Consider the following 23,265-nt stretch of genomic DNA (forward strand, 5'->3'; position numbering starts at 1 on the left):
GGAAATTGTCAAGGCTCCAATAGTACATCAACCACTCACATTAAGCAAGTATTTTCCCAAAGAAACACATGTACATTTATTTTTCATTCAATAAACAGTTATTGAACAACTGCTTTGTCCCATATTGAGTACAAAGTTGTCAACAAGAACTGAGATGTCACTGTGTTCAAGTTCCTATCTTTACATCAAGCCAGGTTCAAACCTCTGTAACTTGCTAAAATGAAAATGGGAAAAGGGCACAAAGAGGCACCTCTTAAAAAGGATATGAAGCTCCTTACATTTTAAGAGAATTATTGAAGCTATGTCATGGGCTTTCAGTATAGTTTTCTGCACCCTACCTGTTTTGAGTCACATAAAATCCCCTATTATCAAAATTGTCCAATCCAGGCTTCCAAGCCAATGTTGATAGTTTGAGGCACTTTTCCAAGGGTTTTACACACACTTTCAAATTATATCTTCCCAGTAGCCCAAACAAAGATTCTTATGTACATTTTAACCATAGGAAAACAAAACTATCCATTATTTAACTGTGCCAATATGCACACAATTAATTGCAACAGGTGGAATTTCAATATAGTAAACCATTAAGCGTACTTTATTAACTTGATACTGCATTGAAAAAATAAGCATTTTGGACTTTTCTAAAATAAACAATAGAATTTTAACTGAATGTTTGTAGCTTTGGAAACCAAGAAGCCAAGACATGGAAGCAACATTAATGTCCTTCAACAAATAAATGATAAAGAAGAAGTGATATGTATATTTAATAGAATAGGCACTCAGCCATATAAAAAATGAAATAATGACATTTGTAGCAACATGGATGGAGATAGAGATTAATATAGTGAATGAAGTAAACCAGACATAAAATAAAACATATGATATTGCTTATATGTGGTATCTAAAAAAATGATCCAAATGAACTTATACACAAAACAGAAATATACCCATGGACATAGAAAACAAGCTTATGAGTACCAAAAGGATAAAGGGGGGAGGTATAGCTCATGAGTTTTGGGTTAACATATACCCACTTCTATACATAAAATAGATAACTAACATGTACAAATTATATATAATGTGGAAATATACTCAATATTTTATAATTACATATAGGGAAAATTCTGAATATATATACACTATATAAAATATTTAAAACTGTTACTACTTTGCTCTATACCTAAAACTAACACAACATTTTTGGTCAACTATACTTCAAATTAATTAATTAATTAATTATTTGAAAACCAAGTCCTAATAGATGATCTTAAGAAGACTTAAATACAAATACAATTCAAAATGCTGTTAAAAAAAAGCCAAATGTAATAATAATATAACACACTGAAAAAAGAAAATTTAAACACAATTATATATCTACACAATGGAGTTTGATGCTTTGAAGATGAAAATTTAAATGTGCATGGTGGGTAATGACATATTTAGGGTTATGGAGGAATAAAGGGACAAATGATATGACCTAAGTGAAAGAGATTGATCCAATAACAAGGATGATTTAAGGACAGTGATGAAAATTGCTAGAGACATGGTGCTCAATTCACCATTTTTAAGGCAAGGGTAGTGAGTGAAATAAGAATATGATTAGGTGATTCTCACTTGGAAAAAATGTTAATATTTCTGAAAAGAATCCCCAGAGCCAATGTCATGTCTCTGTTTCTCAGGCTGTAGATGAAAGGGTTCAGCATGGGGGTGACCACTGTGTACATCACAGAAACAATGATGTCTTTGTCATGGAACTGGCCTGATGAGGAAAGGTACACTGCCATACTTGTCCTATAGAATAGAGACACCACAGAGAGGTGGGAGCCACAGGTGGACAAGGCTTTGCAGATCCCTTTCGTAGAGGGGACCCTCAGGATGGAGAGCCCAATGTGGCCATAAGAGACCAGGATGCCAATAAAAGGAAAAATGACAACTGCAGCCCCTGCAGTGAATGTGACCAGCTCACTGAGTGAAGTGTCTGAGCAGGAGAGCTTAAGCAGGGCATCAAGGTCACAGAAGAAGTGGGGGATGATGTCAGCACAGAAGGACAGTTGAGCAAGGAGGAGGGTGTGGGTCAGGGCATAGGCACAGGACAGGAGCCAGGATAAAACCAACAGACACAGACACAGCTCCTCCCTCATGATGATGGCATAGTGCAGAGGGTGACAAATAGCAACATACCTGTCATAAGCCATCACAGCAAGAAGAAGGTTATCAATGCAAGCCAAAAATATGAAAAAGTATGTCTGTGTTACACACCCTGCATAGGGAATGGATTGATCCTGAGTCTGCATGTTCATCAACATCTTAGGGACAGTGACTGATGAAAAGGAGACATCCGTGAGGGCCAAGTGGCTGAGGAAGAAGTACATGGGAGTGTGGAGGCGAGGGTCCAGCCTGATGAGCAGGATGATGAGCAGGTTCCCCAGCACTGTGGTCAGGTACATGACCAGGAACAGAACAAAGAACATGCCCTGATGCTCTGGCTGTATGGGGAGCCCCAGGAGGAGGAACTTGGAAATACTGCTCTGGTTCTCCCTCCTCATGCTCCTCTCCTGTCTGCTGGGAAATGAAGGGGAGTAGAAAATGTCAGAGACATTGAGGTCAGGATTGTGGCCACCACACTAGTTCTCTCAGCTTCTAAAGAAGAAAAGGAATAACTGGCTGCATTTCCTTTATCACCTAGTGTTGCCAAAGCAAATCAAACACCCTCAAAACTCATCATGCTTCCTTTTAACTAAATCCATAGAAAATTCTGCCTTTTTTCTTTTTACTCAACCATGGTTCTGACACTAAGCTACTCTTTGGACATAGAGTAATAAATATGACCTCCAGAACATCTTCCCTCTGGAGACTAACCCTTAAGGGATCATATGACCAAGAACTAAGTAAAGGTTTGAACAAGAAGCCCAATTCACTGAGTTATGATTTTGGTCCCACCAATTTCTTGCTCTAGGGCTTGGGATGCTAAATCCCTCTTGACCTTGTCATGTCCCTCTAAAGGTGAAGATGCCATAATCACATTTGCATAGACTTGATATAAAGGATTCTAATTCACTAGGCATAATATCTAAAAACAGCATCCTGCATCAAATGAACACCAAAAATTGCAGTTTATTTTTAGGAGAGGATCCGTATCCCCCCCCCCAAACTGGTATCAAGTTTAGGAATTTCATAAAACAGTATTATGAGGTGGTCACCATAAAGGACCAAGAAGCTGACCTAAAATTTATATTAAAGTATGAGATCTAAGACACTTAAGGTAAATTTCTGAACTCATATCCTATCACTGGAGTAAATTCCATGCTGGATCTTTCCTAAATGCTTGTTTATCTTCTTGACATGAAATAAACCTTAATTCAGTGTGTGTACTACATCAATCACATCTAAACTGGTTCCTCCAATTTGGCTCAGGCTGGATATTCATCATTAGGAAAATACTTGTAGTCTGAGATGGGGTCTGAGAACTAAGAGGTACTGAAGGACTAGGGTGTCTCTTAGAAGCCAGTGACCTGATTAACCAGCACTATTTCCCAACATTGATCTTTACACTGATAAGTGACCATTAATGAACACAATGGCAGACAAATATATTTTTCCATGATTGCCTCATTAAACTTTTCAATAGTCCAAGGATGGTGGTACTTTTAAAATGTCACTCTTTGGAGTTCCCATTGTAGCTCAGTGTTTTAAGTACCTGAAGAGTATCCATGAGGAAGCAAGTTCAATCCCTAGCCACCCTCAATTCATTAAGGATATGGCATTGCCATGAGCTGTGGTGTAGCCTCCAGACAGTGCTCAGATCTGGTGTGGCTGTGGCTGGGTGGAGGCCAGCAGCTACAGTTCTGATTCAACCCCTAGCCTGGGAACTGCCATATGCTCAGGTGCAGCCCCCCCAAAAAATTAAATATTAAAAAAGTCTTCACTATCAACATACTCGGAAGGAGTAGGAAATGAGCATGATCATAGAGTTAGTAACAGCTGTGGCCACACTTCTCTCTGAAGCATTTAAAAATACCTTGGAAACTTTGCTCCTATGACCTACTATTCTTCCCTATCTTCAGTTAGACAAAGAGGCAGGATGTTAAGAAGAAATATTTCAGGATTTGAAGGAATCCACCTGCTCAGATAACTGTCCACACTCATATTCTTGCATCCCTTTAGTTTGCTAATGTCTTATATATGTACTCAATTTCATTCAATCCATCATTATATATTTGTGTCTGTGAAGAAAGAAGACAGTCTTATTTCCCTGCATTTTACCAATAGGAATAGTGAAATCGCTTAAACAATCTCACATAGATATTACATACTGGAACCAGGTCTCAAATATTGATTTTCTGATCATCTTCTTGCTATAGAGAGAATCCACCCATTTCTTCTTATGGGGGGTAGAGAGTCTAAGGTGAAATATTAAAGTGAAAAGGTAAATGTTAAAATATGCCTGGGAGATAAAACTGACATTAATGCTCTGTAAGAATCTGTCAGAAGATGCTTGCTCCAGACCAGGGAGTTTCTGAGGATTCACAGGGCACAAGGAGGGACCAGGCACTTGACCCTCCTGCTAAGCACAGTCCTCTCACTGAAAGCTGCTAAGTCAGACATAGCCCAGGATCTCACAAATTTCCTGCAGGAGAACTGGAGTTCCTAATGACTCACAGGAGCTGCAATGTGATCAGAAGGGTACAATACAGACATGGTACCTTAAATCCATCAGCACAGTGTGCAATGAGGTCGGTGAAATATTGTTTAGTACCAAGGAAGGGAAGATGTATGTGACCTTGGGGTAGGGCTCTCATTTCAAGAGAGGCTATGGATGGGGCATATTGTCCTGTCTTCATACAAATATTGGCACCTCCACAGTCAGGACATGGAGATTCAGGTCTTTGGGACTCCAATAAGCTATAATTAACTAAGTGATTTTGGTGTGAGTAGCTTCTTAAGCACCTTACATGCAATATCTACCAGCAATTAATGTGATCCCATGTAAGAGCATTGGATGCTGAGAATAACAAGGGCCAAGCCCAAGGCCATCAAGCAATTAAGTGGGGGAAAAGATAAAGATCAGAGTGTCAAAGTACATGATTCCAGAAATGAGCATTTCATTTCTAAACAGTTAGACCAAAACTAAAGCAGAGTGTTGAAAACATTGGGCTTTGAGGAATCCCGCTAGAGTCAAATCATTGAAAAATGGGTGCCAATAGCTCTGTAAAGTCAGTTTCCTGTGGAGCTGCCTCTGTGGATTCTGATCTCAGGCAGGTGGAGAGTAAAAAAATGGGAGAATGTCACAGACACACACACACACACAAACACACAGATTTATAACTTCTGTGTGAGAGAAGTCAAGGTGTGGGGTTTTTTTTACATAAAAAAACTAACACCATCAAAGAAATTCACTTGCCAAATGGAGATTTATAGATTTCTCTGGCTTATACTCTCCTTAGATAAAAACAGTCAGGGTGTGAGTCAGCTTCACGTAAACTCTGTGAAACTCAAAAACAAAATACACATATACAACACAGCTACACACATAGAACTGTCAAGCATCCTAGACCAGAGGTTTTATCATAACAAAAAGTCATTCATATTCAAATTACAAACAGTGCACAAAGTCTTACACATGGCACGCAAGCAGCAGATGCAAGTAGAATAAGCACACACTGAGGAAATGTCCAGGCTACCCTGGCCTCTGTATATCCTAGTGTGTGTCATTCAGTGTATTTGTCAGTTACACATATGCACGGAGACTTGCACAGCACAACACACACCCAAATATACATAAATTTTCTGATGGTCACACAGACACACATGCATGACTGGTGAGGATTCTGGGCTCCTTCTGAGCTATACCTTTGCTCTGAGCTCAAATACCTTCTGTTTAATTCTGTTACCTGAATCCTCACTTTCTGTCCAGAATATCCAGGATCCAAAGAAAAAGAGTAAACCTCAGTGGCCTAAGGACCTTTACACACTCGCATGTCATTTCTCCAGCTTCAAAATGATGCACAAGGAGATCTCCATTTCTCCATCATCAATAGACCCAAGAGGGAATCCACCCTGACCCAACTAGAGATGTAGTCCACTGGGGCAACTGTCCAACTCCCTCCTGGCCCCACAGGAACAAGGATGTTTAGGGTCCACAGGGGCTGAGCTGCACCTGGTTTCACAGGAGAAAGATATCCCTGATATGAATGGTACCTTGGGCTTCTGGTCAAGTCTCTGATGAGAAGAAGGAGTTCCCCCATTGCCCATGGCCTCTGTGTCATGAGCATAACTTCTCCCATGGGCAGTGTGTGGCACAGGCAGTGGAAGGGCTTCAGCAGTATCCTCAACACTGACACAGGCTTTATTAGAACAGAAAGACCCTTAAAATGCTCATGTCTCCCCACTCCCCTGGAAAGTGTTGTAGGGCATGGTCTATGCCTTTCTCAGGAGAAGGGGTATTGAATATAAAACTCTGGAAAAAAGGCTCTGGGTTCTTCCCCTGCTTACTTTAGCAATTTATCAAAACAACTGGGACTCAGTTTCTATAAAGTGGAAATAATAATCATTGTCATTGTTGAGTTTGAAGAATGGTTTAATGAGTACCTAATGAAAGATTACTAATTGTCACTGTCTTTGCATCACTAGAGATCAGCTATATCTAACAGGCAATTCTTATTGGTAACTGTTGAATGAATTCATTCATTCACTCATTCACTTAAATAATCATTGTTTCCCATAAATGTAATACTGATATATCCTCTAGAGACATAACAGATAATAATATAAACAGAAATCCCTCACTTAGAATAAACATACACCTGGAAGTCGCACAGAAACAAATTTTAAGGCAAAATGAATGGCAGGTAAATAGTGACAATTGCTGTGGAATGATGAAAATCATGCATGGAGCTAGGGAGAGTCAAGAAGTTTAAAAAATACCCAATGTAAAGGATTCTTTTCCAAAGGAACTAAGACACCCCTTCAATCAAGGGGCTCCAGCTCTGTAAACTGGTTTAAACACTACACCCCTATTAGACTTGCTAAAGTTGAAAAGAATGCTGCTCCCATTATCACTGAAGACATGATGGAACTGGAACACGCATACACTGCCTTTGGTAACACAAAACATTTTGCACATTTTTAAAAAAGTTAAACATACACTTAGCGAGTAGGTATTTGCCCAAAGTAAAATAATGTATATAGTCATACATAGGTTTATACAAGAATGTTCACAAGAGCTTTATTTAATAGTCAGAATCTGGAAACACCCCAGATGTTCACCAATGGACTTGCTGTTAGTAATGAATGGACTTACTACATAGCACATAAAACTATACTGAATATGTAATAACTGATCAGGCAAAAAATCTGAGAAGATGCATTTGTGTGTGTGTGTTTGTATAATTGCATCACTTTGTTACATTTTAAACTAACACAATGTTGTAAATCAACTACATTTGGATAAAAAATAAAGTCTAATGAATGTTTTAAAAGATAAACTGAAATATATTAAAATTAAAAATAATTTTAATATTAACAGTAATAAAAAATATAAATATATTTGTGCATGGATGCAACAGCCCTTGTATATCCATGCAATGGAATACCACTCAGCAGTAAAAAGAATGAACTCTTAGAACACAGTAGAACATGAATGAATCTCAAAATGCATATACTCAGTGAAAGAAGACGGCAAGAAAAGAATACACACTGTATGATTCCATTGCAATAATCTCCTAGGAAATGCAAACTAATCCATGTGACAGAAACAGAATAGTGGTTTCCCTGAGGACAGATGATAGGAACAGAGGGCAGGAGGGTAGACATCAGGGAAATTCATGATCTTGATGGCTGTGATGACAGTTTCATGGGTGTGTATATATTTCAAAAGTGGTCAAATGGTATACATATTTTTACCTTTTTAAAAATTAAAATACATTTGATTTAAAATTTTGGCCAATTTCTGCAGGATAGCAAGGTGTTACAGTGTGTGTGTGTGTGTGTGTGTGTGTGTGTGTGTGTGTGTGTGTATACATTAACTTTCTTATATTCTCTTTTGTCATGGTCTATCCAAAGAGACTGTATATAGTTCACTGGACTATACAGTAGGACCTCACTGCTTATCTATTCTTATTATTTTTCTCCCCACTGTACAGCTTGGGGACCAAGTTACACTTACATGTATACATTTTTCCCACCCTTTGTTCTATTTCAATATGAGTAACTAGACATAATTTTCAATGTTATTCAGCAGGATCTCATTGTAAATCATTCCAAGTTGTATCAAATAGCCCCAACCTCCTGATCCCTCCAACTCCCTCCCTCTCCCCACGGGTGGCCACAAATCATTCTCCAAGTCCATGATTTTCTATTCTGTGGAGATGTTCATTTGTGCTGGATATTAGATTCTGGTTATAAGTGATACCATATGGTGTTTTTCTTTCTGAGTTACTTCACTCAGGATGAGAGTCTCTAGTTCCATCCATGTTGCTGTAAATGAAATTATGTCATTATTTTGATGGCTGAGTAGTATTCCATTATATATATATATAACATCTTCCTAATCCAATCATCTGTCAATGGACATCTGGCTATTGTAAATAGTGCTGCAATGAACATGCAGGTGATGTGCTTTTTCCCAGGAAGATTTTTTCCAGATATATGCCCACAAGTGGGATTGCAGGGTCATATGGAAGTTCCATGTATATATTTCTGAGGTATCTCCAAACTGTTCTCCATAGTGGCTGTACCAGTTTACATTCCCACCAACAGTGCAGGAGGGTTCCCTTGTCTCCACACCCCCTCCAGCACTTGTAATTTGTGGACTTATGAATGATGGCCATTCTGACTGGTGTGAGGTGGTATCTCATGGTAGTTTTGATTTGCATTTCTCTTATAATCAGCGATGTTGAGCATTGTTTCATGTGTTTGCTGGCCATCTGTATATCTTCCTTGGAGAAATGTCTATTCACGTCTTTTGCCCATTTTTCCTTTGGGTGATTGGCTTTTTTGCTGTTGGGTTGTATAAGTTGCTTCTATATTCTAGAGATTAAGCCCTTGTCGGTTGCATCATTTGAAACTACTTTCTCCCATTCTGTAAGTTGTCCTTTTGTTTTCTTTTGGGTTTCCTTTGATGTGCAAAAGCTTGTCAGTTTGATGAGGTCCCACGGGGTTATTTTTGCTCTAATTTCTATTGCTTTGGGAGACTGACCTGAGAAAATATTCATGATGTTGATGTCAGAGAGTGTTTTGCCTATGTTTTCTTCTAGGAGGTTGATGGTGTCCTGTCGTATATTTAAGTCTTTCAGCCATTTGGGGTTTATTTTTGTGCATGGTGTGAGGGTGTGTTCTAGTTTCATTGCTTTGCATGCAGCTGTCCAGGTTTCCCAGCAATGCTTGCTGAATAGACTTTCTTTTTCCCATTTTATGTTCTTGCCTCCCTTGTCAAAGATTAATTGACCATAGGTGTCAGGATTTATTTCCGGGTTCTCTATTCTGTTCCATTGGTCTGTCTGTCTGTTTTGATACCAGTACCACGCTGTTTTGATGACTGTGGCTTTTGAATATTACTTGAAATCTGGGAGAGTTATGCCTCCAGCTTGGTTTTTGTTTTTCAGGATTGCTTTGGCAATACTGGGTGTTTTGTGGTTCCATATAAATGTTTGGATTGTTTGTTCTAGTTCTGTGAAAAATGTCATGGGTAATTTGAAAGGGATTGCATTGAATCTGTAGACTGCTTTGTGTAGTATGGCCATTTTTACAATATTGACTTTTCCAATCCAGGAACTTGTAACATCTTTCCATTAATTACATCTTCTTTGATTTCTTTGATTATAGTTTTATACTTCTCAGCATATAAGTCTTTTACCTCCTTGGTCAGGTGTATTCCGAGGTATTTGCTTTTGTGAGGTGCAATTTGAAAGATACTGTATTTTTGTATTCCTTTTCTAATATTTCATTGCTGGTATACAGAAATGTGACTGACTTCTGAATGTTAATCTTATAGCCTGCTACTTTGCTGAATTTATGAATCAGTTCAAGTAGTTTTGGGGTTGAGTCCTTAGGGTTTTCTATGTATAGTATCATGTTATCTGCATACAGGGACAGTTTTATCTCTTCTCTTCCTATCTGGATGCCTTTTATTTCTTTTGTCTAATTGCTGTGGCTAGGATTACAAATCTATGTTGAATAGCATTGGTAAGAGTGGGCATCCCTGTCTTGTTCCAGGTTTGAGTGAGAAGGCTTTCAGTTTTTCCCCATGGAGTATTATATTTGCTGTGAGATTGTCATAAGTCGCTTTGATTATGTTCAGGAATGTTCCCTCTATACCCACTTTGGTAAGAGTTTTAATGAATGGATGTTGAACTTTATCAAATGCTTTTTCTGCGTCTATTGAGATGATCATATGATTTTTTACTTTTCTTTTGTTAATGTGGTATATGACGTTGATTTATTTGCATACATTGAACCATCCTGGTGAACCTGGGATGAACCCAACCTGGTCATGGTGTATGATCTTTTTGATATGTTGTTGGATTCGGTTGGCTAAAATGTTGTTGAGAATTTTTTCATCTATATTCATCAAAGATATTGGCCAATAGTTTTTTTTGGTGGTATCTCTGTCTGGTTTTGGAATGAGGGTGATGGTGGCATCATAGAATGTCTTTGGGAGTATTCCTTCTACTTCAACCTTTTGAAAACAGTTTAAGGAGGATGGGCACTGGATGCTCTTTGTATGTGTGGCAGAATTCACCTGTGAAGCCATCTGGTCTTGGACTTTTATTTGTAGGGAGTATTTTTATGACTTCTTCAATTTCATTTCTAGTGATCAGTTTGTTCAGTTGGTCTGTTTCTTCTTGATTCAGTTTTGGCAGGCTGTAAGATTCTAGAAAATTTTCTATTTCTTCCAGATTGTCAAATTTGCTTGCATATAGTTGTTCATAGTATTCGCTTATGTTTTTTTATGTTTCTGCAGTATCTGTTGTGATTTCTCCTTTTTCATTTCTAATTTTGTTTGAGTTCTTTCTCTCCTCTTCTTAGGGAGTTTAGCCAGGGGTTTGTCAATTTTGTTTACCTTTTCAAAGAACCAGCTCTTGGTTTTATTGATTTTGTCTATTGTTTTTTGAATCTCTATTTTATGGATTTCTTCTTTGATCTTTATGATTTCCTTCCTTCTGCTGACTTTAGGTATTTTTGTTCTTCTTTTTCTATTTCGTTTATGTGGAGGGTTAAGTTGTCAATTTGAGATCTTTCCTCTTTTTGAGGAAGGCCTGTATCACTATGCATTTCCCTCTGACCACTGCTTTTGTGGCCTCCCATAGATTTTGAGAAGTTTAGTCTTCATTTTCGTTTGTCTCGAGGTATTTTTTAATTTCCTTCTTGATTTCCTCATTGACCCACTGTTTTTTTAGTAGCATTTAGTTTAGTCTCCATGTAGGAGATTTTTTCTCATTTACTTTCCTGTGGTTGTTTCCTAGTTTCATGCCATTGTGGTAAGAGAAGGTACTTGATATAATTTCTATGCTCCTAAATTTGTTGAGTTTAGCTTTGTTTCCCAATATGTGGTCGATTCTTGAGAATATTCCATACACACTTGGGAAGAATGTGTATTCTGATGTTTTTTTGGATATAATATGCTGAATATGTCAATTATGTCTAACTTTTCTATTGTTTCCTTTAGGATCTCTGTTGCTTTATTGATTTTCTCTCTAGAGGGTCTGTCTATTGATGTGAGTGGGGTATTAAAGTCTCCTACTATGATGTCTTCCCATCAATTTCTCCATAAATGTCTGTTAATATTTGTTGTATGTATCTGGGTGCTCCTGTGCTTGGGGCATATATGTCAATGATAGTAACATCCTCTCCTTGGATGGGCCCTTTAATCATTAAATAGTGTCCTTCCTTGTCTTTCTTTATGTCTTTTGTTTTAAAGTCTATTATGTATGATATGAGTGTTGTAACATCTGCTTTCATGTCATGTCTATTGGCAAGAAATGTTTTTTCCCACCCCTTCACTTTCAATCTACATGTGTCCTTTGTCCTACAGTGAGTTTCTTGTAGGCAGAAGATTGAAGGTTTTTGCTTTTTTATCCACTCAGCCACTCTGTCTTTTGATCAGATCATTCAGTCCATTGACATTTAAGGCAACATTTTGCTTTTCTCTTGCTGCCTTTAGGATCCTCTCTTTATCATTAACTTTTGCCATTTTTATTATTATTTGTCTTGATGTGGATCTATTTGGATTTAACTTCTTTGGGGACCTCTGTGCTTCCTTTATCTTGAAATCAGTATCCTTTACATTTAGGAAGTTTCCAGTGATAATTTCTTCAAATACATTTTCCATCCCTTTATATTTTCTACTCCTTCTGGAATTCCTATTATGTGTAGATTGGCCTGCTTTATATTATCCCATAGGTATCTTATATTGTCTTAATGCTTTTTCATTTGGTTTTCTGTCTGCTGTCCTATTTGGCTGATTTCTATTATTCTATTATTTCTATTATTCCATGTCACTAATTCATTCTTCTGCATTATTCATTCTTGTTTTAATTTCCCTTATCTCAGTTTGTATCTCTGCAAATGAATTTTCTAGTTTTTCTTGGCTCCTCCTTATATTTTCTATTTCTTTTCTGAGGGTGTCTGCATTACTGTTCATATCTTCTCTAAATTCCTTCAGTATTTTCAATATCTCCCTTTTGAACTCGAAGTCTGTCAGACTGCAGAGGTCTGTTTCATTGTTGACTGATTTAGGTGAGTTCTCCTGTTGGTTTAACTGGAGGTAGTTTCTGAGCTTCTTCATCTTGCTTGTTTTCTTTTTCCTGGTGGAGTTGTACTCCACATGGCAGGGCAGTGTTTGCCTTGGCACTGCTGTGGCATATTTCCTGAGGGCTGGCATTGTTGGTCAGTCTTCCTTGAGGCAGCATGGCTTTCCCTGAGGGTGGGCAGGGCTGACAGGGTCTCTCCAAAGCAAAGTAGGATTTCCTGAGGGCAGACAGGACCGGGAGGTCTGCACCGTGATGGGAGCAGATTTCACACAGCCAGGCAGAGTTTGCTCTGGTGTTTCTGGGCTCTGAGGCTCTTCAAGGGGGCTTGCAGTGCTGGACAGCTATTCCACAGGAGTGCTGCACCCCCCCAAAGGGTGGGAGAAGATAGCTGGGCCACTTAGAACCCAAGGGGCTCTTCCCCAGGGCAGCCAGAATTGGCAGGACCACCCCGCAATGGAGGCATAGTTTGCATGGCTGGGCCAAGCTTGTTCTAGCTTTTTTGGGCTGTGGGCCATTTCCAGTAGGCTGGTGATGCTGGGTGCTGCTCCATGAGGGTGTAGCCCCTCCAGAGGGCAGGCAGGCCAGGGCAGGGAAAGCCCCTCTAGTGGTCAGCTTCCCACAAATGGTGAGGCCAGCCCTCCAAAATGGCAGGCAGCCTCAGGTCTGGTGTGTGCACATGGGGTAGGGGGAAGGGGGATGCACTGGGAAGCACAGCTTTCTGATAGCTGGTGGGCAAGTGAGCTCGCTGTGGCATGGGAAGTATTCTATGGTGGCCCACCCCTACTCCTCTCCCCACTCCAACACTGGCACCTTGTCTCTCCTGCTGATACAGCTCTTCTCCCAGGTTCCCTCTGATGTGGCTTTCCAATCCCCAGCCCTTAGCATATTGCTCCCTCCATACTTGATGCTCTGCTTTCTAGTCTCCCAGGAAGTTTCTGCCCTGCCAACCTGACAAATCACTTCCTAGTACCTTGGGGTGGTCTCTGCCCTTCCAACCTGACCAACCAGTTCCTAGTCCCCCAAGCAGTCTCTGCACCACCCACTCCAGCCTGCTCCTGGGGACTAACCACTGGAGGTGAGGTCTCAGTGCCCAGCCCCCACCCAAGCATCTCCATTTTTGGTGACTGTGCCAGTAGTTCAGATGATCTGTTCGGTTCTCACTCTGCTCTTCGGATCTCAAACTTACTGCTGTGCTCTTCTCTGCATCTGGAGATCCCTCTGATTCAGTTGATCTTTCCATCAAGTAGGTGAGTTTCCAGGGTGTGGGATCACTCTCTCCTCCACAGTTCCCTTTTGGGAGCACCCTTCCAGCCCCAATTCCCCTTCTCTAACTCTTTTTCTCTTGTTTTACCCAGTTATGTCACAAGATTATTGCCATAATTGGAGTTTATCTTCTTCTGCCTGTGATTTATGGCTGTTCTGTGCACGTTGTTTAACCTGTAGACGTGTTTTGTTGTTGTTGTGTTTGTGGGAGAGGGCGAGCATGTCCCCCTACCTTCCACATCTTTGCTTATCCATTCTTAATGCAGTATTTTGCATCTACTAACCCTAAATTCCCCATCCATACCACTCTCCCCTCCTCCCCCTTGGAAACCACAAGTCTATTTTATATGTCTATGAGTCTGCTTCTATTATGTAGATTTGTTCATTTGTGACATATTTTAGCTTCCACATGTAAATGATATCATATGATGTTTGTCTTCCAGTCTTACTTCTCTTAGTAGCAGACTATCTAGTTGCATCATGTTGATGCAAATGGCATTACTAGATTCTTTTCTATGGCTGAGTAGTATTCCATTATCTATATGTACAACATCTTCTGAATCCATTCATCTCTTGGTGGACATATAGGTTATTTCCAATTCTTGGCTATTGTGAACAGTGCTTCTATGAACATAAGGGTGCATGTATCTTTCTGTATTGTAGTTTTATCTGGATATGTGCCCAGGAGTGGGATGACTAGGTCATATTGTAGTTCTATATTCTGTTTATGAGTCAAATGGTATACTTATGTATATGAAGTTTGTTGTATGTCATTTATACCCCCCAAACTCTGGGTGTTTTTAAAGTAACAATAACAAAATCAAGTATGGCCTTGTTATTCCTGTATTGAATCCCTTCCAGCTGGTTCCTAGATGAGACTGAGAACTAAAAACTCAAATATAATGCTTAATTTCACATGTCAAATTGGCTAAACTACAGTACCCAGATATTTGGTCAAACACACTTCTAGGTCTTCCCATGGCAGTATCTTTGGAGATGAGATTAGCATTGTAATCTGCAGACTCTGAATAAAGCAGACTGTCCTTCATAATGATGGTGCCCATTATCCAATAAGTTAAGGACCTTAAGAAAAAGAATGACCTCACACAAAGAAGAGGCACTTCTGTCAGCAGCCTTCATTCAGACTCCAACCACAACTTTTCCCTGGGTTTCCATCCTGCCAACATACCCTTCAGACTTTACACTTGCTAGCTTCCACAATTATGTTAGCCAATTTTTTGAAATAAATTTCTCTCTATCTCTCTTTTTTCTTCTCTTTTGACCACCCTGTAGCATATGGATATTCCCAGCCCAGGCATCAGATCAGAGCCACAGTAGCATCCAACACCACAGCTGCAGCAATAGAATAGATGCTACTAATCCCATAATGCCACAACAGGAACACCATAAATCTCTCTCTCACACACACACATACACACACACACACACACACACACACACACACACACACACACACACTATTGATTCCACTTCTCTGGAAAATCTTGACTAACACATACTATGACCTGAAGTGCCCTAACAAACTGGTCCTCTGATATCTCTGAACTCACCGCCCACCACCCCTCCCCCCAGTAGTACTGTCCACATACAAAGGCCCAATTAATGTCCCTGAGATAGGCCAGGCATCATCTCACCTGAGAGTATTTATAGAGGCTGATCTCCATGCTTTTGTGCAGGCAGCCCCATGGCTCACTTCCCTGTCCTCATTAATGTCTTTGGATGTTACCTTCCCAATGAGCTTTACCTGTTCCACATGGTGTTAAATTATGAACCTTATCCCAGCACTCTTTCTCCCCTGCCTTTTTTTTTATTTTTAGGGCCACACATGGGGCATATGGAAATTGCCTGACTAGGGGTAGATTTGGAGCTGTAGCTTCCAGCCTACTCCACAGCCACAAAAATCCAGATCTGAGCCCAACTTGGACCTACACCACAGCTCACCACAATGCTGGATCCTTAATCCACTAAGTGAGGTCAGAGATTGAACCCATGTACTCATGGATATTAGTCAGGTTTGTAATTGCTGAGCCATGACAGGGACTTATTGCTCTACCATTTTTATGCCTCTTTATTCATAGATGTATTTACCTACCAAAAACTTAGAATATATGTATTTCAGACACAGAAACCTATCTACCATAGAACTTTAAGCTCAGTAATGAAATTATGTCAGTTATATAAATAATTTTATAGTGTTAGAAGTTTAAATCCTGCTATGGAAAAAGGATCATGATGAGCTGGATCAGGATTGGTGAAATGTTACCTCTACAAGAGGATACATATTTTTTACTTGGATTCTCAAAATATAGAAAATTTCCTGGCACATAGTAGTTATGAAGTAGCTGTTTTGTGTGCAGAAATTATAAATTCATGCACTTTTTCACATTATAATTGAGATCTCTGGGGGGAAATACAACACTCATTTCCAAGGTTAAAATTAATCCAATTGCTGTGGGCTATTCTCAACATAATCATCCAATTTAGAGGGGGAAATTTAGTCTTCCTGGATTGGGGAAATTTGGTAATTGGATTGAAGACTCTGTGCTCCCTGATTGTCAAAAACACAACCAAATTAAAGTTTATTTAGGTTTAGCAAACCATCAAAAATACTATATTAACTTGATATGGCATTGAGAAGATCAGCATTTTGGACTTTATTAAAAAGAAACATTATAATCATAACTCAATGTTTGTAGCTTTGGAAGGCGAGAAGCCAAGACATGAAAGCAACCAAATGCCCATCAACAGATGAATGATAAAGAAGATGTGGTACATCTATATGATAGAATATTTCTCAGCCAAAAAAAAGAATGAAATAATGCATTTGTAGCAATATGGATTGAAGGAGAGATTATCATACAAAGCAAAGTACACCAGACAGAGAAAAACATATATCATATGATATAGCTTATATGTGGTATCTGAACAAAATGACACAGGGAGTTCCTCTTGTGGCTCAAGGGAAATGAATCTGACTAGTATCCATGAGGATGTAGTTCAATTCCTGGCCTTCCTCAGTTGGTTGTGGAAGCAGGGTTACCTTGACCTGTGGTATGGGTCATAGGCATAGATTGGATCCCACGTTGCTGTGGCTGTGGTATAGGCCAACAACTATAGCTCCACTTTGACCCCTAGCCTGGGAATTTACATATGCTGTCAGAGTGATGCAAAAAATGCCAAAAACAAAAAGGATACAAATGAACTTATAGGAAAAACAGAAATAGACACACAAACATAGAAAATAAACTTATGGTTCCCAAAGGGTTAAGGGGGAATGGACAAATTATGTGTTTGGGATTAACATATACACACTGCTATATACAAAATAGATAACAAGGACCAATTCTTTAGCACAGAGAAATATATTCATAATTTTGGATAACATATAAAGGAAAACACCCTGAAAATATACATATATACTATGTAATATATAATAGATCTAATCAATTCGTACTGCACTTGAAACTAACACAATATTTTAAGTAAACTATATTTCAAATTAATTAATTAATCAAATAATTTAAAAACCAATTCTCAAGAATAGATAACCATAATAAAACTTAAAATATAAATACTTCAAAAAGATTTTAAAAAGCCAAATGTTATAATAATAAAACATATTAAAAAAAACAAAATTTAAACATACTTACACATATAAACAAAGGAGTTTGGTGCATTGAAGACCACACAATAAATGTGTGTTGTGGGTAATGTCATATATAGGGTTATGGAGAAATAAATGGACAATAGATGTGACTAAAGGGAAAGAGATTGACCCAATAACAATGACTATTTAAAGGACAGTTAGTAACATGCTAGAGCCATGGGTGACCAACACACAAATTTTTAATGCTTTCCTAGCAAGGTCAGTGAGTGAAATAATAACATGGTTAGGTGATTCTCACTTGGCAAAAAGGTGAGAGTTTCTGAAAATAATCCCCAGAGCCAATGTCATGTCTCTGTTTCTCAGGCTGTAGATGAAAGTGTTCAGCATGGGGGTGACCAATGTGTACATCATGGAATCAGTGATGTCTGTGTCATGGGATTGGCCTGATGAAGAGGAAAAGTACACTGCCATCATTGTCCCATAGAATAGAGACACCACAGAGAGGTAGGAGTCACAGGTGGACAAGACTTTGCAGATCACCTTAGTTAGAGGGTACCCTCAGAATGGAGACCCAAATGCAGCCATAAGAGACTAAGATGCCACTCAAAGGAAAAATGACAACTGCAAGCACTAGAGTGAACAGGACCATCTCATTGAGAGAGTTGTCTGAGCAGGAGAGCTTAAGCAGGGCAGTAAGGTCACAGAAGAAGTGGGGGATGATGTTGTCAGCACAGAAGGACAGTTGATCCAGGAGGATGGTGTGGGTTAGGGTACTGGCACAGGACAGGAGCCAAGATTCAGCCAACATACATAGACATAGTTCTTCCCTCATGATGATGGCATAGCGGAGAGGGTGACAAATAGCAACATATCTGTCATAGGCCATCACTGCTGGAAGTAGGTTATCAAAACAAGTAAAAAATATGAAAAAATACATCTCTGTTACATACCCTGCATAGGGCGTTTATTGATCATGATTCATCAGCATCTTACGGACAGTGACAAATGTAAAGGAGATATCCGTTAGGGCCAACTGGCTTAGGAAGAAGTACATGGGGGTGTGAAGGTGAGGGTCCAGCCTGATGAGCAGGATGATGAGCAGGTTCATTAGCACCATGGTCAGGTACACCCCCAGACACAGGGCAAAGAATATTCCTTGCTGCTCTGGCCAGATGGGGAGACCCACTAGGAGGAACTCTGACATGCAGCTCTGGTTCTCCCCCCTCATTCTGATATATTATCTTCTGGGAATGAAGAGAAAGCAGAAATGCAAGGAACCTAGACATACAGAGCATTGCAGTTACCATGTGGTCAGCGGGTTTCTCAGAGTGACTGTGTCAGTGTGCAGACAGATCTCACTGCACTGTACTCACACACTCATGCCTCATCCAGTCTGGTGAGAGGAACACAACATTACTTGTCAGAACACTGACAGTCACATGGAGAAAGTATGTGACTTTGATCAAGACCTTCAGTGGAAATACGGAACAGCACATTCTCTTTTTTTTTAAAGTGGAGACATCATGATAAACACTAGGTAGAGAGTAATAACTAAGACACAATCCCTGCCATAATCCCTCTACTGTCAGATGGCTTATGTATTTGTGTCTGTATTACACACATACACATACACACACACACACACACTACAGATACCACTTAAAGTATTATTGGGAACATTAATGTACCCTGTACAAAATAAAGTGCTGAACACATAAACTTATTTTTATCATTAGAATGACTATAATAAATACAAAGGAAAGAGAGAATGAAAGACAGAAAGAAGGAAAGAAGCAAGGAAGGAAAGAAATATGAAAGAAAGAGAAAGAAATAAAGGAAGGAAGGATGGAAATAAGGTAGGAAGGAAGAGAGGAAGGATGGGAGGGAGGGAGGAAGTAAAAGACAAACATTATGTTCACTTCTGAAGGTTCACTCTCACATCCAGAAAACAGCACAGTTCCAGAACATGCTCCTTGAAGATTAGCAGGTCTGCAAATCTTGAATCATTTTCTTTATAAAAAACTTTCCAAAAAAAACTTCCTTCATATCTGCCATTGTCTCTCTCCCTGCTTCCATCACTGAGGATTTAAAATAGCTCAGTTCTGAGCATACAGGCAAAGGGAGAGTCATGAGAATTTGCCTGATGAGGTGACCAGAGAGCCAAGATATTACAAATGCTGTAGGACAAAGGACTTATATCAGAATTCACAGTTGGCTAGACAAGATTCCAAAATTTACCCCACCTTGTTCCTGGGAGTGCAAATGTGGAAATAATTAAACATCAGAGAGGAACATTGGGAGATGTTCAATAACCTTCAAATCATCTGGACAAAGTGCCACCAACTTAGCATAAAGAGAACTTTGTTGCCTGTTTATCTAGAGCTGAGACAAAGGAATAGTCAGGCTGTGAGGCTATATGACCAAGTCAAATGCATACATATATTTCCAAGGCTGTCATATGGGCCTCTCTGTGCTACAGCCATCCAAGGAGAGGGCAAGTAGTTTGTGAGTATGTTATACACACAAACAGACACTCAGCATGAAACATAGTGACACAAAAACAAAACCCCAGGTGCTGCTTTTTGGGGGCTCTCTAACACATACTCATCCTATTCAGAAGTATGGAGGTTTGTATGGACTCATAACAACTTACTTATGACTTTAAAATGAAATTTTTTGCACACAGGACTTAAATATCACACAAACAAGAATTATTCTACACTGTTGGTAGAGAGGTAGAAGGTGTGACCATTACAGAAAACAGTATGGAGATTCCCCAAGACATTCAAAATAGAACTACAACATGATCCATCAGTCTCAATTCTAAGGTGTGGACCATAAAGGACTGGAATAAGAATCTCAGAGATATATCTACTCTCCCATATGCACTGAAACTCTGGGCACAATAGATAAGCTATGAAAACAAGCTGCATGTCCATCGACAGATGAATGGATAAATGTGGCATATACTTACAATGGATTATAAATTTTGCTTCAAAAGTGGAAATCCTGCCTTTTCTGATAACAAGGATGAAGCAGGAAGACATTATGCTAAGTGAAATAAGCCAGTCCTGCAAGGACAATTATTGCATAATTTCACTTTGAAAAACTCACAGAAGAGGAGAATGAATGGCAGTCACCAAGGAATGGGGGGAGGAGAAATGGACTGTTGTTATTTAATTGAAATAAAGTGTCAGTTTTGCAAGATGAATTAGTTCTACAGACCTGCTATACAGCATAATGCCTAAAGTCAAAAAGACTATACTGCGAAACTAAAATTCCTTAAAATAGGAGATATCATGTTAAGTTTTATTACCACATCAAAAGGATGCAAAGACATTTTGAAAGGAGACAGACATGTTGATGACCTTGACTGTGGCGATAGCTCCACAAGTGTGTGCACATGTCTAAACTCCTCAAATTATATACATTAAATATGTGCACTTTTGGTATATCAATTGTACCTCACAAGCTGTATAAAAACAACTTGCAAAAAGCACAGTCACCCACACAACTTTCAAACCATACACACACACACACACACAGAAACAACTACACACACTGAGAATCACTTGTGATCAAACCCAACACACAAATAACATAAAAGGAAGCAACATGTACACAGTAACCCAAGCACACACACCTGTATTGCAGATGTCCAGCCACCATGTTCTATCATTAACATTGTATACTAGCACTATCCACAAGGATGAAAACACTCTATAGCTATGTTGCCCAATACAGAAGCCCCAGTCCCCTGTGGCTACCAGACACTTGAAATATAGCTATTGCAACTGAGGAACCCACATGTTAACTTCAGGTCATTTTAATTAATTTTAATGCATGGCCCCTTGAGGCTGGTGGCACCATGTAGGTCAGTGTGTGAATCAGTCACTAAAAATACATGGTTATAGGAGCAATGTAAACACAATTTTTCTATACCTCTTCTTCATAGTCCTCACAGTATGTACACATCTAGGCCAAGGGATGGTTCCCCACCATGCTCCAGTCTCTGCTTGTCCAGGCTACTACTTGAGGACTCATCTCTTATGCCTCCATGGCCTCAGGATATTTAGCACTTCCCCAACTGTTTACAAGATGGAGAACAATAAGCAGGAAGATCCACATTTACCAACAGGACTGACACCCCAGGGAACATACCCCCAAGCTCATGGTGAGAGAAGAACAAAACTGAGTTAATTGCCAAATTTCTTGTGCCCCTCTTGAGATGGATCCAGTGCAGGGACCAAAAGGGCTGAGCTACAGGAGTCCCAGAAGGTGTCTCTAATATCAGTGACACATTGGTCTTCCCTCTGCCTGCTTGTGAGGAGAAGGAGAGGCCATGAACACCCTTGAACTTGGAAGAAGCCACAATGGAATCTGCCATATCATTCAATGCATAAAGGACCAAAGTAGAACCAGATGTTGAGATTCCCACACCACTGACCCTGAAGTGTGTTAGAGCTCACATCACATCACCATCATTTATTCCATCCATGTGAAACCAAAAAAGACCCACAAAATCAAAGCCATCTTTGAGGAAAATGGACAAAACTTTAGGCATTACAATTCCTGATTGCAAACGATACTTCAAACTTCTAGTAATCATCACAGTAAATTACTGACATTAAAATATACATTTAAACAAATGGAAGAGAATATGGAGCCCAGAAATAATCATACACATATACTCGATGGACCTTTGAAAAGGGAGCCAAAAACACACAATGGGGAAAGGTGAGTCTCTTTCATAAATGGTGCTGGGAAACTGGTTATCCATATACAAACTGGTTATCAATTTAGTGCCTGTTAGAAGACACTGATACTCAAAAATAACATTTGGCATTACCTGAATTTGTTGCTTACAAGGCTGCTAAGTGATCTCAGAGAATACAGACAGGAAGCAAATATAAAAGAAACCAAAGAGGTGGGATTAAGATGGCAGAATAAAAGAACTTTAGCTCATCTCCTCTCCTAAAAACAAGAAAATTTACAACCAAATACTGAGCAATCTTCAACCAAATGGACCAGAAACTTTCAAAAAGATATCCTAATCCAGAAGACAAAGATGAGGCCTTATCAAGAGATAGGAGGAGTGATTACATGATATAAGCAACCCCATACCTCCCAGGTCAGAAGCCCCACAGACTGGTAAGCAACTGTTACACAGGAGTGAGACTTATGAGTCCCACATCAAAATCCCATATGTGGGGATCTAGCACTGGGAGAAAGAGCAGAATACAGGAAGCAGAAGAACAAACAAGTGAGGTGGAAGACAGATTATTAGAAATTATGGATGCAGAACAGAAAAGAGAAAAAAGATTGAAAAACAAACGAAGACAGTCTCAGAGAACTCTGGGACAATGTTAAATTCACCAACATCCATATTATATGGGGATACCAGAAGGAGAAGAGAGAGATAAAGGGACAGAAAAAGTATTTGAAGAGATAAGAGCTGAAAAACTACCCTTACATGCAAATGGAATCACTCACTCAAATCCAGGAAGCACAACAAGTACCATATAAAATTAACCCAAGGAAGAACACCCTGAGACACATATTCATCAAACTGACCAAAATTATAGACAAAGAGAAAATCTTGAAAGCAGCTAGGGAAAAGAAACA

The 23,265-nt window shown here is 39.3% G+C and overlaps 1 protein-coding gene across 1 annotated transcript; it reads right to left on the bottom strand.

Moving 5' to 3' along the window:
• Positions 1-1,610: 1,610 nt before the first annotated feature.
• Positions 1,611-18,868, bottom strand: LOC110259690 (olfactory receptor 1J4-like). The gene is made up of 2 exons (XM_085012781.1): positions 18,381-18,868; positions 1,611-2,547 (listed from the first exon to the last, which is right to left on the bottom strand). The coding sequence occupies exons 1-2, from the start codon at positions 18,575-18,577 to the stop codon at positions 1,611-1,613; spliced, it is 1,134 nt and encodes a 377-aa protein (XP_084868907.1). The 5' UTR covers positions 18,578-18,868.
• Between the last annotated feature and the right edge of the window lie 4,397 nt (positions 18,869-23,265).

Source organism: Sus scrofa, chromosome 1 (assembly GCF_054392235.1).
Source record: "Sus scrofa isolate SSC_HxYL_T2T_F1_AM1 chromosome 1, Sscrofa_HxYL_maternal_Yorkshire_Landrace_v2.0, whole genome shotgun sequence".
NCBI lineage: Eukaryota > Metazoa > Chordata > Mammalia > Artiodactyla > Suidae > Sus > Sus scrofa.

Bases quoted from the DNA above. Each gene is read 5' to 3' on its own strand.
- LOC110259690 (XM_085012781.1), bottom strand. From the start codon at position 18,577: ATGTATTTTTTCATATTTTTTACTTGTTTTGATAACCTACTTCCAGCA. The intron at 2,548-18,380 runs GTCCTTCTGTGC...ACAGGAGAGGAG, and splicing joins ACCATCCTCCTGGATCAACT to CATGAGGAGGGAGAACCAGA.